The following is a 17665-nucleotide window of genomic DNA, read 5'->3' on the forward strand; positions in this document are numbered from 1 at the left end:
ATAGGTTGGCCAAAGTGCAGTCTTTGCGCTAGACATAGTCCACTGGAGAGCTCTTAGATCAAATTGGAGCACTATCTATGTGGATTGATAGTCTGATTTCCACCTTAGCATTAAAAAAGGGTGGCTGCAATTTGCTTAATATTAGACAAAATTAGGTATGCTCCTATGCTCGCAGCAAGCTGCCAAAGCAGCTTTAGCTGGGCAAAGTGTGACCACTCTGCCTAAAAGTGTATCATAAAGGAGACTCAGCATGTGACTTTGAATGTTGGCCATTTCTCTGAATAACTCACTTCTGTTCTATATTATAGAACACCATGTAAGAAGCCTAGAGCTATATATAATTAACCACTTCAGCATGTGTATAATTAGAACCTAACATAATAAACATTAAACCCCATATATGTGTTTGCAATGCAGTTTCAACTCCTTTCATTAGATATTAATCAAAGAGCACATATGCTCTGCTTGCCACTTCAGGCAGTTTTTTTGCTGTTGTTGAAGCAGTTGAATCCATCAGGAATGTAAATTACAAGGCATCATGGAGGGATTTGTTGGAAAAAAATATTGTTTCCAGTAAAATCTTTAACTGAGCATTCAAAGTAGAAGGCAAGAATGGAGGCAGCTGGTCTAAAACAAATGTTACAGTTCAAAGTAGTAAATCTTAACATAAGTAATATGCTGAACTATCATGGTTGTACACTCCAGTAACTTAGCAGAGACTAAGGATCTTTTCTCCTCTGGATCATGTGAAAGTCAGATCGGTAATGGGATATAGATGTGGTTCTCAAACTTTCACAATTGTTCAGAACTTAAGACAGGAAGGCTTTAGAGAACTTTTTCTCCCAACCCTAATCCGCACCTCCCATTCCACGTGGTGGCTGGATCACTCAGTTACATTAAGTAGTAGGACACTATTATAGAGACAAGTTCAAATAAACTTGCTTTAATGCAATAGGTTCAGGTGCTTGACGCTAGCGGTGCTATTTATTTCCTCTCCATCGGTGTAGGACTTTACATTAGTAACAAATCTCTTCACCTTGCCTTCAACGCTCACTGCTCTTGGCCTCTTTGCAGTTTGAGTTTGCCTGCTGAATTTGATAACCCCACACTGACTGTGTTTACCATACAGCTGACAAAGAAAGTCTTTGTAAACAGAGTCCAGCAACCTAACAGGACTACGTGCTGGAATCTCTACTTGTGAGCCAGTATATGCACAGTTAAAGATTTCTGGGATGGGGTATGGCTGATGGAGTTCAATTATACATACTTCCTCCTTGTGATGGAAGAGGCTCTGTAGACCACAATTTGAAAATGATTGGGAAAGCCATTTAGAAAGATATTACCACTAGAGCTGGCTGGAAAATGGTTTATTGCCCTGTGGAAAATTTTGACTTTTGATCCTAAAACCAAAAATTCAATCATAAACCATAAGCTTTTCTAGTTTAGATTTTTCAAGGAAAATTTGACATTTTTGAATGTCATGAAAAAATTGTTTAACTGAAAATCCAATTTTCCACCAGAAAACAGTTTTGATGGAAAATTTTCAACTCGCCTTAATTACCACCGGATGGTTTATGTAAAATGTGTTCAACCACTTTGTAGCAGCAGAAGGAGCCATTTTAAATTGGCCATTATGTCTTGTAAACGATATCGGTGGGATTTTTTTTTTGTTTATATATCCAGAATATAGCAATGTGCATCACTAAAGGGAGGTCTGAAAAAAAACTGCCCGGAGGGAAAGACAGTTGATTAACAAATTTTCTCAACTAGAACTACACTGACATACTGGAGATTAGAAAAAAGTAAGAGACGCGAGAAAGACCAATGTTAAAGGTACAGTTTATAATTTATAGCATCTTGATAGTGCCCTATTTTTCTAGGTTTTCAGTCCAGTTTCTAGAACAGTAGTCCATGTCACCTTGGAGCAACCTTGCTGGCCCTCTTTTATTACAAATGGAAACTAAACTACCTTCTCATTCTTACAGCTGGTTCCTACGTATCAAGGTGGAACAGGAAAGCCTGCACTGTCAGTACTGTATCGATTCTGTGAAAGGAACATTTCATCCAATGGTATTCCAACTCCTTTCCTGAACTCCAAACACCAAGTTTTTAAAGTAAAAACAAACAAAAACTTCTGAATATGCCCTCTCAGCATCTCCTGTACAGACTATGCCTCCATAGCATTCTACATCTTCTGCAACAATACAACATGAGAAAGGGTCAAAGAACTATATATTGAAATGAAAACAGATGTGATTGTATAGTTGTGTCTGACCTACAGGAACGGTGGCAACAGGGTTTGATGGGGAAGGAAAGAGGAGAGAGAAAAGATGGCAGAAATTAATTCTTTGAGTAATTCCTGCTATTTCAAGTCTCCATGCTTGTCAACATGTCACTAACAGCTAAATTTAAGTTTTAGTACACTAAGAATAAAAAAAGAAAAAATATTTTTATCGAAAAATTAATTTACAGCACACCTAGCATTGTCTGATGCCATAACCTATGCAAACATATCTCACATATTTCTCTTTCCATAATGCATTATAAAGAACACCAGTTCTCCTTGCACAAGAGGCCTCAGATGGCTGTTTCATTCTCTGTAAACATTCATGGACAAACAGTTAATTCTGCCCTGGTTATTTTCCCTGTCATAGATGTGCTTATTTTTAGCCATCATGTGACTCTCCAGTATTTTCCAGGCACTGCTTTAGCCATCCAATTCTCACAGGATACTTCAAAGCAAAAGGCAAAACATCCTTCAGACTGAAGAATCTTCTGGAATTTTAACCTAATAAAATTGTTTACTTAATAAGTTGTCTTTTGTCCACAAATTTTTGATGCTCCCCACCCTGAAAATATGGGTGGCCTATTGAGGTGTGATTTACACTTGGGAATGCTTACATAAGCTTGCTGAGCTGAAATCCCAACAACCCGATCAGACTATTTTCTACAGGCAGAATTAAAATTGGCACAAAACAAAAAAAAAGTTGTATTTAATCCCTCACAACAACTTTGAGCCTACATCTGTTGACTGTTTACTACAGCATAAGGGAAAAAACAGGTTATAAGAGGTTAAAGGACCTGAGCAATATTGAGCTGGCAGATGGCACTATCTGTGAGGAACCTGTGGTGCTGGCGGGAAGCCTGTAATGGAATATATACTGTTGGTACCAATCCTTATGAAAACACGCATGTGTATTCCCCTTGTACAGTGGGAACAGTATGTGGTGAAGTGGGGCTCCTTATTCCAGAGTACTGCCACTTCAGGTAGTCTGAAAGGTACAATTATCAAATTCCATCCATAGTTCATACTATATATCAGCTCTTGACAAATTGGCTCTGCCTCCCCAAGGAATGAAGGCAACATGAGGGTGGCACAGAAGATTAGTCCCAATGAACTATTTATGCTGCAATTTCCAAGCTGCATTATCCTTGACCTGCCCTGACTTTTAAGAGTGACTGCTCTTCGAAGATGTCAGAGAAACCTCCTTGGAGCACTCATTTTTGAAACAAAGTTAATATTTCTTTTTATATTTCTCCTTGCTCTTAATTTTTTACAAACAAACCAAACCAAACGTAGGTTGCTAAATGCTAGTTGGGGACCAACCGTAGCATTTGCACAAATATGATAAACATCTATTTACAGAAATGGTAAACAGATGCCAAACTCCATCTGGCTCTGAGAGTTTGGCATCAGATTAAGGCACATTGAAAATAATTTTAGCTTGTTACAACTACCTTTTAGGGGTAAATTTTCAAAGCAGCCTTTAGGGATTTAGCAGTTTAATTTTGTTAGTGGGAGATTCACAGCTAAATCTTTTTGTACTTCTGAAAAAACAGAACAAAATGTTAGGAAAAATATTAATTAGTTAGGAATAATAATTAAAAGATTTACATGATAAGTGTCTGATTAAACAGAAAATGTTATTTTGTGGAGCAAATCAATATTAGTGTCTCTGCCAACTAGGTAGATAAAGATAATATTTCAATCTATCTATATCTATATAGATTTATTGGTGGCTAAATATTAGGGCTGTCAAGCAATTACAGTGCTCACTTTATATTTATTTTTGATTACAAGTATTTGCACTGTATAAAAACAAAAGAAATAGTATTTTTCAATTCATCTAATAGAAGTACTGTAGTGCAATCTCTATCATGAAAGTTGAACTTACAAAAGCAGAATTATGTACAAAAAAAACTGCGTTCAAAAATAAAACAATGTAAAATTTTAGAGCCTGCAAGTCCACTCAGTCTGACTTCTTGTTCAGTCAATCGCTCAGACAAAAAGTTTGTTTACATTTGCAGGAGATAACGCTGCCCACTTCTTGGTTACGTCACCTGAAAGTGAGAACAGGCATTCTCATGGCACTGTTGTAGGCAGCGTCGCAAGATATTTACGTGCCAGATGCGCTAAAGATTCGTATGTCCCTTCATGCTTCAACCACCACTTCAGGGGACATCCAGCCATGCTGATGATGGGTTCTGTTCGATAACAATCCAAAGCAGTGCGGACCGATGCATGTTCATTTTCATTATCTGAGTCAGATGCCACCAGAAGAAGATTGATTTTCTTTTTTGGTGGTTCGGTAGTTTCTGTATCGGAGCGTTGTTCTTTTAAGACTTCTGACAGCATGCTCCACACCTCATCCCTTTCTGATTTTGGAAGGGACCTCAGATTCTTCAACCTTCGCTCGAATGCTCTAGCTATCTTTAGAAATCTCATATTGGTACCTTCTTTGCGTTTTGTCAAATCTGCAGCGAAAGTGTCCTTAAAATGAACAACATGTGCTGAGTCATCATTCGAGACTGCTATAACATGAAATATGTGGCAGAATGCAGGTAATATAGAACATGGGACATATAATTCTCCCCCCAAAGAGTTCAGTCACAAATTAATTAACACATTATTTTTTTAACAAACGTCATCAGTATGGAAGCATGTCCTCTGGAATGGGGGCTGAAGCATGAAGGGGTATACGAATGTTTAGCATATCTGGCATGTAAATACCTTGCAATGCCGGCTACAAAAGTGCCATGCGAACGTCTGTTCTCACTTTCTGGTGACATTATAAATAATAAGAAGTAGGCAACATTACCTCCCGTAAATGTAGACAAACTTGTTCGTCTTACTGATTGGCTGAACAAGAAGTAGGTTTGAGTGGACTTGTAAGCTCTGAAGTTTTACATAGTTTTGTTTTTGAGTGAAGTTATGTAACAAACAACAACAACAAAATCTACATTTGTAAGTTGCACTTTCACAACAAAGATTGCACTACTGTACTTGTATGAGGTGAATTGAAAAATACTATTTCTTTTATCATTTTTACAGTGCAAATATTTGTAATAAACAATATACACTTTGATTTCAATTACAACACAGAATACTATATGAAAATGTAGAAAAAGATCCAAAATATTTAATAAATTTCAATTGGTATTTTACTGTTTAACAGTGTGATTAAAACTGCAATTAATCACGATTAATTTTTTTAAATCGTGATTAATTGTTTTTAGTTAATTGCGTGAGTTAACTGCGATGAATTGACAGCCCTACTAAATATATTACTCAGGCTTCTTGGAATTATTTGACTAATTTATGAAAGATATTAACCAGAATTAAAAGGAAACATATACTTTTAAAATTTTTTAAAAATAAGTTTTAATATCCCCACATCTATCCTGTTCTTGACACACTAAGCACTATATGTCAGCATTCACACACAGACCTGCATCCTCAGGACCCACCCTGAACCAGCATCATCCAAACTTTCAGAAGGGACCTTCTAAACTATATCCACAGAAGTTTTTGTATGTGCTTACCTGCACACTCATACCTCAGAGAGTCTAATTAGTATTTTTGTGAAATGCCAAAAATTTGAGATACTATAAAAATCAATGTTTTTGCATGTACAATGGTTATCTTCATTTGCAAGCAGATAATCATACAAGTGCAGATATTACAGAACAATTTGAGAGCATTTTTGAAAATCTGACCAATGAAGTTTTCACACACATTTGGAGCAGTTTTAGTCCTGTAGAAGAGTGGGAGAATACTCATCATATAATTTAGCATTTTGCGAGCAAACTAATGTTAATAGTCAAAAAGGCATCTGCTTTATTTCTCATTGCTTTTAAAAGCAACTTAATACAATGCACCATGCATGCAAAGAGCATTAAAGGTAAAGTTTTCAAAAGCATGCAGCATTGACCTAACTATGCCCCCACGTAAGTAAATGGGAGTTTTACCACTGACTTCAACAGGAACAAAAGTTAGACCAATGCTGACTGCATCTGAAAATCCCACAAAATGATTTGATTGCAGTGGACAGAATGCAGCTATCTTTATAGGCACATGCAATTAATATCCATTCACACAACTACATCCTCAGGGCAGTCCCTGCACTGACATAATCCAAGTAATCACTCCGCTGCCTACCTACTTCAGGAGAGCATCAGAAAGGGGCCTAGGAGCTCTTGTAGTTTCTTTGCCAGGCCCTAGTATCTGCAATTTTAAGTTTCTCATCCTAGGTTTTATGGGTGGTGGATGACGCTTCCCCTTGGGGAGGCTAGCCCCCTGCCCACCTCTTCCGGCCGAGGGCCTGCCTCCACTCACTGCTCTCAGCCCCCCGCCCCAGTGGCCCTCGCCAAAGGAGTTGGGGGGGGGGGGGAGCCAGGGGAGGGAGGGCTGAGAGCTCTGCTGGGACTATGGCAGAGCTCTCTTCCCTGGCTGAAGAGCAGAGCCCGGAGCCCCTCCCCCCTTCCACTGCAGCCCCATCCCATTCCATTCATCCATGGGCCTGCCCCAATTCCATCCCCACTCTGCCTCTTTCCCTGTGAGGCCAGGCCCCCCACCAACTCCCTCCCCCACCACCCCAAGATCGGAAAAGGCCTGTGCCCCCACTGCAGCTCCGGAGTGAGAGCTCCTCCAGCCCTGGGGCTGTGATAGAGGGAAATTTTTCAGAGTGCCCCAAATCTTCCACTGTCTCCACTCCCCACCACGACGGTGCGAGGTTTGGGGAGACTTAGCCTCCCACAGTCTCCATTATGCACTGCCTATGCTAGGTTTCATTTGTTTTTTTACAGTGCAAATATTTGTAATCAAAAATAAATATAAAATGAGCATTGTAAACTTTGTATTCTGTGTTACAATTGAAATCAATATATTTAAAAATGTAGAAAACATCCAAAAATATTGAAATAAACGGTATTCTATTATTAACAGTTCGATTAATCGCACAATTAATCGTGATTTTTTTTTAACTGCACGATTAATCGTGATTAATTTTTTTAACCACTTGACAGCCCTAATATATACACATAGGATATATTCCTTTTGGGACTATATTGGGAAGTGTAAGTATTCTCATCCAATAAGAGACCTTATTCCTTTAGACAGTGCAATTTACATGACTTAACACATGACATATTGGTGAAACTAAAATACACGTTACTCAATGGGTTAAACCTACTTTCCAATGAGCTACCAACACTTTTGACTAAACATAGAATCTTGTTCTAGATATAATGGACAACAAATGTTTTAAATACACAAAAATTCTCCATTTAGCATCTGGTAGAAAAAAATATCAAAAGAGCTTTGCAGATAAACACTGTAATTCTGGACTATATTTAAATCAATGGAAAGGAAATCCATGTACTTCCCGAGTGTGTAGAAATTGTCAGAAGACCTCTTATTTGTCCCACACAACGCTTGAACTGGAGAAATGTCTTATGTGTCTCAGTTTTTCCTCCAGTGTCACTTTTCATTTTCTTCTTCAAAGTAGCAGCAGCCTGAAGACTGAGGATATGGCATTACCACCCACACCTCTCTTGCCCAGTTCAAATACTGAAAGCTATTCCATTCCCTCAGAATCTTCCAGGTATTAGCAACACTCACGAATTCCCTCTGCAGATGGTCTGTTTTGCCATCCACATTAAGCTTACACTTATTAATAAGAAGTATTTTTAAAACCATTCACTTTGAATTAGCAATAGAACTTAGCAATTTTCCTTTTTTGAAGGGTGGTAGGGAACTACCACTCAGGGAAGTACACATAGGGTTGGCTATCAGGTTTCTTGCCCTGGGTGCCAAACCATCACCGGGAATGATGTGGGGTGTGTGCGCACCTAATAAGGTTGGGTTTTTTTTTTGTTTAGCCGTTCAGGGGCATCAAAACTATGTCCCACCCTATGTGACAACACACCTATGGCCATCCCTAAGTACACAAAAGGCACCAGCTCCTCAGAAATTCAGAACGAAAGGTTAAAAATATAGGAGGTACAAAACCAAAATGCAGATGTGTTACAAACCCAGCATAAGAAGCTGGCAGTGTTTGCCTGAAACACCCCACTGCGCTAGCAGATGTTGACCTTGCTGGGAAAGTGGGTTAAGTGAGTGTTGCTAATTCATGGAGGTAGGTGGTTCAACCCCACACGGATATAAGGGAGAGTAGGGAGCAGCACGTTCCAGCTCTTGGATCTAAGGTGTGGACTGAGGAAGGAACTGTAGAAGCAGCCATGCTTGGGGTGGAGTTTTGAGTTGAACTTTATGTTATTGTTAATGTAAATGTTGAAGGTAAACTCCAGGAAAGGGTGAGTATTTGACTCTAAACAGCGTGTGGATTTTATTTGAGAGCAGGCTGGGAAAGGACTTACTCTCACCCCAAAACTATGAAAAACAGATTAAAGCAACAAGATTGCACTACATGTTTAGGGTTATTTTTAAGATGTTTCTGCTGCTCTCTTGTTCCCTGGTTTAGTCAAAGTGATAAAAAAGTATCTGTTTTGTGACCCACACTCTCTATGGATAGTGTAGGAACAACTGTGAAATGGATCTTTGATGCTTTTTCCCATTTCCGATACATGCCAAGTAATAATAATAATAAAAAAATCAATGATGCCTTTGAAGACATAGGACATTACTGTACGGGGCCCACTTAGAAGATTACTGTGTCTGAATGATCAGCACATTTAAAAATACAAATTAATCTATTTTCTGCTTTTGGGCGAGCACTTAGGATCTGGAAGTGTTCCAGTCACCAGAAAACCAGACTACGCCTGCAATTTCCTGTGAAGATGGGGGGGTGGGGGGAACTATTTGTTACATTCTTGAGTAGTTTATTTCACCTAGGCTCAGAAGCAAAACAGTCAATTGGCTTTGTCTCCAAAATTAGGTACACTGGAGTCATGGGATTTATCTCCCAGACCGCGAAATCTTCAGTAATGATGTGGCAAGTCAAAACAGACCAACAAAATGACTGCCCACAAAAAGTCCATTTATGTAATCTAGGATGGTGAGCCCCAGATAGTGCAAAATGCAAACACAAAGAGCGTGGTGGCTGTTGAAACACCATTTCTAATTTGACCCCATATTTATATAAGCTATTGACAGCAGATTAAGACATTACTATACCATTATCTGTAAAATGGGAATGGAAATCTCCAAGATTTACAATACCTGCAGTGGGGGAGTTTGCATGATGGGACTTTTTTGGTAAGTTAAAGATCTGTTCACCGGGATCTGGTGGGGGAAGAGCATCTTGGCCTTGTCGAGCCACGACAGGATCATACTCTTTACCATCATAGTTGGCATCAAAGAACTTCTTAAACCATTGGATAAAATCTAAGTTGTCTTGGAAGCGCCCTCTCACCAATTTCTCCACTGGAATCACCTGTAAAATACAATGGTAAACGGTTCCAGTAACACTGCATTGCCAGTACATACATATTTCTCAAATTATCTAACAATTTAACTACCAGTGTGGTGTCTCCTGCATCACTCTGGATTTAGAGTTATATGGTTACGGTCTTCTCAGCTTTGTGTGTAGCTATATATATAAAGCCCTTTTAAATACTCATTTTCTAGCAGTACCTTTCCATGAACAACGTTAAGTTAACCTCTCAATAGTGCATGTTCTTCTAAAAGGTAGAAGTACCAGTATTATGATACCATAGTAGAGAGTCTTGCAACCTGACCCAAACCCCATGGGACCCCATATACAAGTGTTGGGTTCAGCTCAGGTCTGAAAACAACCCAACACATTTGGGCTTGACTCGGTTAGTCTCTCATCATCTCCTCCTGCCCATGAGGTCGGTGAGGCAAGGTGGCGGAGCCTGCTGAGTGCCCTGCTCCTGCTGGCCATGGTCGTGCTGTGCTGTGTGCACCATGGAGCGAGCGTGCTGAGGAACTGTAACATCTATTATGCTGTAGCACACACAGCGCAGTGAGACGGGGGCAGCCGGCTGCACCGGTACATGCAGACACTACTGTGACGACCCCACAAGCAGGAGGTAGATGGAGATGGATTGTGGGCACAGGGTGTGGGGAGCCCCCACCAGGCCAAACCTCAAGGATGAAATGGCAGCAGTGTTGACACAGATTGGGAAGGGGGGGGGGGAGGAGTGTCAGATTTGGGTTGGGTCAGGTCTGAAAACAACTTGACTCTCTGGTTGGATTTGGACAGCCATGAGCTACTCAAGTTTGGGATGGACTTTAAAATTAGGCCTGTGCAGACCTAATTACTGTTCTTCCTCAGCTATGCTCCTTTTAGGTTTGAGTGACAACTGGGCTGCATGTAGCCAGTCTGAAACTACTGCCATCTTTAACAACAAGTAACTGGGAGTCTGTCCAAGATTTTAACTAACAAATTTTCATGCAATCAGATGTATGTCCTAAAACTGAACAATTTCTTCAAAAAGCAAAGAGTCAGATTCTGGCTTGCCCTGAGTAGGTGTGCAAGGAACTCTCAGAACACAGGAAATCCTCTTTCACACTGCCCTGTGTATTCACGGTGGGGAAACAGAATCTCAAGTGTTCTCATTAGACAAACCTATGTAAGCACCGTTAGTGCTGGGTGTGTCTGCAAAAGGCTCACGGAATCATAGAAGTTTAGGGCTGGAAGAGACCTCAAGGTATCATCTAATTGCTCCCCCTGTCCTGAGGCAGGATTAAGTATACCTAAACCATCCTTGACAGGTGTTTCTCTAACCTGTTCTTAAAAATCTCCAATGATGAGGATTCCACAGCCTCCCTTGATAACCTATTCCAGTTCTTAACTTAACTATTCCAGTTCTTTAACTTACAGTTAAAAAGTTCTCCCTAATAACGAATCTAAATTTCCCTTGCTGGACATTTTTTCAATTACTTCTTGTTCTACACCCAGTGGCCATGAATACAATTGATCACCATTCTCTTTATAACAACCTTTTTCACATTTGAAGACTTATGTCATCCTCCTTCAGCCTCTCTTCTCTAAACTAAACATGCCCAATTCTTTCAACCTTTCCTCATCAGTCATGAACTTTTTTTTTTGGTGCTCCCCTCTGGACTCTCTCCAATTTGTCCACATCTTTCTTAAAGTGGGGTGCCCACGATACTGTATGTCTCCAAAAGGGAAAGGAGCTGCTCCTTGGTGCACTCCCACAAAATCCTCAGAAGCATTCTGCCCACCTGTGTCCTGTGCAAGAAGAGTGTCACCAACCAATACTGCTATGCCTTGGCACTCTCCTCACCGCCTCTGTAGTGAAGCAGTGGATTTAAAAAAGACACAATGGAGTTCAAACTCACCTATATTTTTGAAATACACACTCATTCTAATACTGAGGTACTAACCTGACCATTCCAACCCCCACCCTTCCATACATGCTGTATATAGAATGGTTTGTTTACATGCAAGAGTTTGGGAAATTGCCCATGAAGTTTTAATGAGCTATAATGGAGACTGTGAGAAAGTTTCTTCTGTATCAATATCTTGTGAATTCTTCAGCAACATGAAGAATCTAATGAAACTGATTAAATCCTAATACTGCAGCATAAGATAGGGTTCTGCCCTGCTCTCTGGAAGATCAGGATTCAATTCCCATTCCCAGTTTCAGTGGGCAGATAAGGACTACTGTAGGAATGCTGGAAGTGCCACCATGGCTTGCTTAGCAACAGTCCACATTGCTGAAAGTTGAGTGGATCAGAAGAGAATCCAATCTTCAACTGGAAAAGGGGTGCCCAGAGTCTCAGGGGGAATGGAAATTACAAGGCTAAACCGGCAACAGTGTTTTAAAAAACTAAAAGCTAGCCTGTACTTCACAGATCATGTCACATTTTGTACAATATTCCCTCAGTCTGTTATGTTTATATTTTTAATGACACACTGGCAAACAATGAGGTTATTCCCTATAAAAAAAAGAAATGACAATCAACTTTATTAGGCTTTTCAATGCTTTGCTGAAAGAACCCATTTTAAACAGAAGCACCTGTAGCATTATGGTAATAATGAATTAGTATTAAAAAGTCCTATAACATTCATTCAAAATATAGTGCTTTTAAAAACAGTTTAAGATTCAGAATAAAAAGGTTAAAAGCAGGCATAAAACCTTTTTTTGGATAAACCTTTACAAATATAGATATTTTGTACATGCAGAACTGAAACATGACCGCATTTTAAACTTATTCACTTTTATTCAGTTTAGTTTCTCATGTTGCTACTGCTTACATAAACTGGGCAAATTCATGTTGAGAAACAGTTAATTTTATACCACTTCAAATTTAGTCTGAGTAAAACGTGTGATAGGATCCTATCTGCACACAGAATATACACCTGACTGTATCAAGGGGAAGTAGCCTGGGGAACACAGAGGATGGGTCAACATGACTGATTAAAGTCAAGGAAAGGAAAAGTAAAGACATATTTAGTTTTACAGAACAAATAATGCACAACAGGTGAGAGACTAAACAACACAAAGAACAAACATTGAAAAAAGCTTAATTTGTCAATGTGTATTTTGCTAGGAAAGTTGACCTGCTTGGACAAAATGCTGATTACATATTTTATAGGTTTTCTACATTTAAGCCAGGCAGGGCACGGTTTGATTTGTTCATAGGTAATGTTCAAAGGAAATTCTGGATAGATTGCATAGTTTCATATGTTTTAAGGCCAGAAGAACTAGTAGGATCATCTACTTCCGGAACTCCTTCACAATTCGGCCACAGAAGCATCAAGCCCATATCTTGAGGTTGAGGTAGTTTGTTTGTTTGAAGAAAGATATCTAATCTTGGTTTAATGACTTACCAAACAACATGGTGGATTCTCCATCATTTGGAAGTTGTTCCAATAGTTAAAAATGTACAACTCTTCATATCCTACCTTGAGTAAGTAGTATTCAATACAACAATAGATACAGAATGCTTGTTGTTTACCTCTATTGGGAATTCTGGGTGTCACCACACATGACCTTAAGTTTTCCCCTCACCTTCTGAGGATCACAGTATTTATTCATTTTAAGGATCTTCCAATGGACAGCATTTTATTACGAGGCCCTCTCGTGAACTCGGGGACCTAATGAGTGGTAATTTTTAAATTATTGACAGCTAACTATTATGGGCCCAGTTTTTCACCTTGAATACTAAGGGTCCCGGTTTACACATTTTCTGCCTTTGTACCCAAATACCCACTTTAGACGTCAAAATGCCAGTGAGAGCATCTAAATACAGAACTGGGATCTCCAATTCAGGTTTTAGAGTTTGAAAAACTAGGTCTGGTCATTTTTCATTTTGGTTCCCAATGTCCATTGTACATCACCCAGTATAGAAAATTGTTTTGTAAAACATTACAATTATTTAAATATTAAAAACTTACCTTATCCACATTCATTCTTTTAAATGATGCTTGCAGAAGTTTGAAATTGTGAATGTACTCGTGCTCCAGCTTTGCCTGAAATTTTACTTTCTTCAAGCTAATGCACCCTGGGAACAACATGTCCATGAACTGGCAGTAAGCTGCTCCTATAACAAGAAAATGCATTGACATTAATCTTGATGCACCCAGCTATAACTAAGTGTCATTTATAGTCAGAAAAGAAAGTAACCATGCTGACTAGCTACTGCTGTAATTCATTTCTAGTGCCATGTACCCAATGCCTATCTGTCCACTACAATGTTGAATAGTGTAAGTGGCCTATTAATATCTATATTATTTTCATTCAGTCTGGATGCACCAAGCACTATTGTGTAACATCTAAAGGATGACCGTGACTGAGGCAAGTAAATCTTTCTTCCATTTACAACTGGTGTTGTACTGAAGTAGACTCCCTATACAAGGTAGGGCTGCCTGTACAGCAAGTAATAAAGTCCCTAGCTGTCAGTTTAAATGGAAGCCATCTAATAAGTGTCTTCAGACTCCTACAGCTTCCCAAAGTTGGATCAAGGGAAAATATGTTTGTTTCCTGGAACCAAAGAAATCAATGGCACTGAGATATAAGGTAGCTTGCTCAGTTTGCAGCCAATCCTATTCAGTACCCCCATCAGGTAGAGGCTTAAAATGAGACAGAGCAAAACCCAAAGTGACATGAATACAGGCGGGAAATAAGTTTCAGAATTATGGGATCTAAGGCCATTTCTCCCCCTCATCCCGCCCCTTCCCCAACAAAAAAAATCCTGAAATTTTTCACCTCTAAAGCTCAAAAACGAAACATTTGGATAAGGAGACACTCAGTCACCTCATTGCCCAAAGCGTTCAGATATTGGGCTCCTTTTAGTGCTGCCAGTTTTAATTCTTTCACACAACAGGTTTACTAAATTTAGCATGAGGGTTCAGTAAATTTAGATGCCAGCCACAGGGGATAAAAATATGCAATACACAAATGTGCAGGGAACTTTTTAAAAAAGGTGAACTGACTAGGAATATATAGGTAATACTTTGTTACACCTAGTGACCTTTCCCTTAAAAGGTCCTTATGTCACAGCAGCACCATCATTGGGGAAGGGGGGATCTTCACTATCAAGACATGAAAATGTCATGACATTTTGGTGACAAGTGTTAAAAATGTGGGGAAGGGAAATCTCAACTCAGATTCTTTGTGGAACAGTGATGTCCTCTAACCTGGAAGATATTCCACCGTATTAATATTCCACCGTATTAGCATATTTAAGGTCAATTTTCAGATGCGTACAAGCTCAACCACCTATATACCTGTGTATGCAAGTCAGAAAATTGCACATTAAATACTATTTGCTCAATAAGTTTTAAGCGTTTTGTGCAAATAGTATTTATCAAAAGGGCTGTTTTGTGCAATCACTTGATGTATGGGTAGGTCTAAGAGGCACAACTTGGGTGCGGGCTTTTGACAATTTTGCTCAGTGTCACACAAATATTCTTTTTTAATCAAAGTTTTAGCAATTGTCAGTAGTCTTGCAAGGTAACAGGTGTGTTGGATCCGAGATTATCCTCTATTTAGCCAAAGCACAGATACACCACAGATAGCAACAGAGCAAAAAACTACCACACTTTTCTATCAATATGCCTCAAACATGTTCTGGAGGGCCCATAATTCTCTATACTCAGTCAACCATCATATGAAGGGAGGGAGAGGCTGTCTTCCAGAAAAGAAAAAAACAACAGAGTTTGAGCTAGAGTCACAGGAAAACGAGTTACATAAGCTACAAATGAAGCTTTCATGTGACTTATTGTCAAGGCTGTGACAACAGCCTAGACTCAGTGCTTGAAACTGCTGCCATTTTTAATACCTTCTTTGCACAGCATTTCTTAGGAAGTATATTTACACTTACTGACTTTATGGGTGGAGTTTATAGGAAAGATTTGAATTTCCAAAGAAACCTCTTATTTAGCTACTTGCAATGGCTTTGGTATGCTTAGGATATAAAATAAAGAATCCCTGTAGAACAGGAGCCTTGTGGCAAGTTAAAAACCTCAGATAATGCAGGTGCATCATCATACAGAAAGCTTTGTAAAGCAAACTAATTGCACAGAGCTTACCTTTATATTGCATGGGAACTAGTAAATAAATGTCCACTAATAGAAAGTATGTGAAATATCGCTGAAAAGGAAGATGAGTAGTGTGATATAGTATTGGATGGCTTGACTTGATTATACTATATTATTTATTACTACGTGGATTTATTTAGTATGCAGTGTTGTCCTAGCCATGTCAATCCCAGGATATTAGAGAGACAAGGTGGGTGAGGTAATTTTTTTTATTGGACCAATTTCTGCTGGTGAGAGAGACACGCTTTTGAGCTACACAGAGCTCTTCTTCAGGTCTGGGAAATGTACGGCGAGCAACACAGCTAAATACTAGATTGAACAGACAATTTAGCATAAGTAGTTAGCACGTATTCTAAGGGACCATTCATCAAGGTGAAGCAGCCCACTAAAACCCCTGCAGTCATAGGACCATTCAAGGTGAAGTAGCCCACTAAAACCCCTGCAGTCATTGGACAAAAAAAAAAGGGGGGAGGGGACTAGTGGGTTACAGATGGTTGAAATAAAGCCTAAGTCCAGTGTCTTTTTTAAAACCATGATTTTTAGTGTCTAGCAAAGTTATGAATTAAAGCTCCCAGATGTGTCTTTTGAAAGTGTTGTGCAGGTTTCTTTTGAGGATGTGGACTGATAGGTCAGATATAGAGTGATTGCTTTGTTCAATCTAAGGGGTCAATTGTGCAACTGATTCATGGTATAAAGGGAGTTTGCGCCAAATTCTCCCTCCCGACCCTCTCCCCACATATAAGCTTATACTCTAACACCTAGGTAATTGCCAGGAGTCCCTGAACACTCACTGCACAGCTGCTTGTGTTAAAGATATTCACAGTGCTGAGGTTCTCACCATTTTATTTATAGTTGTCATTTGGTAAGTATACATGAGTTTGCAAAGTCATCTTTTATTGTTTCTGCTGGTAACAAATTCCTTTTGCATCCCTCTGGGCAGCAGCTTACTAGGTTTGAAACCTTTGTGATGATGCGTCCCCGTGTTCTCTTCTCCCTCTGATGTTGGTAGTTGTTTTTCTTGTATTTCATATCAGCCAATAGGATGTTCTGGTTCTGTGCAATACCCAAATGCCAGAAACGCTGAACATACCCACTTTACAGTACTGACCTGAACTGTGATCTCCGATAACAGCACAGTTTGCTGCCAGAACACTCCCTCTGTAGTAAGCTTCATTACAGTAACAAATACAAAAGTGGAGTAGGATGGGCCAAATTTGATGTCAGAGACTAACTCACATCAAGTCACAATCACCAGCTGATGTACGTTAGGAACTCTAGAAAGGAGAGTGGTGTCAGAGCTCAAACATGTGTCAGTACAAGTGTCAAGAAGAAATCTCGTACATAGCTAGGGCTCATATCCTGAGCTTTGTGAACGCTGCTATCTTGCTGGATAATACAGGAAGTAAGGATGCATCCTATGTCCCTTTGCTTCCCAGCACAGTGTTGTACCACAGATTATTTTGTGCCTAGTTAGTTTAGTCACTTTCCCACACCGTTGGAGAGTTTTGGCACAGCCACCGGCAAGAAATTAAAAAAAATAATTAAAAAAAAATCACAAAATGTGGCAGGAGGCACAGGGGCAGATAAAAGTAGTCAAGTATTAACTCTCAAATTAACAAGTTTAAGTTAACTGCGTCCCTTTAATGCAGCTGAAAGTTCTAATGATGAAACTGTATTTTAAAAAGACTATTACAGCTATTGTGTAATTTACATGAACAAGGTTTCTACAGCAGATTTACCACTTGTCATTTATTTTATTTTAAAACTTTACCTTCTCTGCTCTAGTTTACAAAGCGTAAAAGTGGATGTTGGAAACAGTATAGCAACAACCACACCAGAACTGTCTCTCATGGTTAGTCTGTCTCTGTCCAGCCACAACCACATCAGAA

General features: G+C 39.3%; 1 protein-coding gene across 2 annotated transcripts in view; it reads right to left on the reverse strand.

The window, feature by feature from the left end:
- The window catches only part of MAPRE2 (microtubule associated protein RP/EB family member 2), a 164128-nt gene that overhangs the window by 35400 nt on the left and 111063 nt on the right, over positions 1-17665 (reverse strand). For both annotated transcript variants that reach the window (XM_048840602.2, XM_048840601.2), the window contains 2 exons: positions 13632-13777; positions 9461-9674 (listed from right to left, as the gene is read on the reverse strand). In XM_048840602.2, coding sequence (XP_048696559.1) covers positions 9461-9674; positions 13632-13777 — 360 coding nt within the window. The remainder of the gene's footprint in view (positions 1-9460; positions 9675-13631; positions 13778-17665) is intronic.

The sequence above is a fragment of the Caretta caretta genome, chromosome 2, assembly GCF_965140235.1.
Source record: "Caretta caretta isolate rCarCar2 chromosome 2, rCarCar1.hap1, whole genome shotgun sequence".
Taxonomy (NCBI): domain Eukaryota; kingdom Metazoa; phylum Chordata; order Testudines; family Cheloniidae; genus Caretta; species Caretta caretta.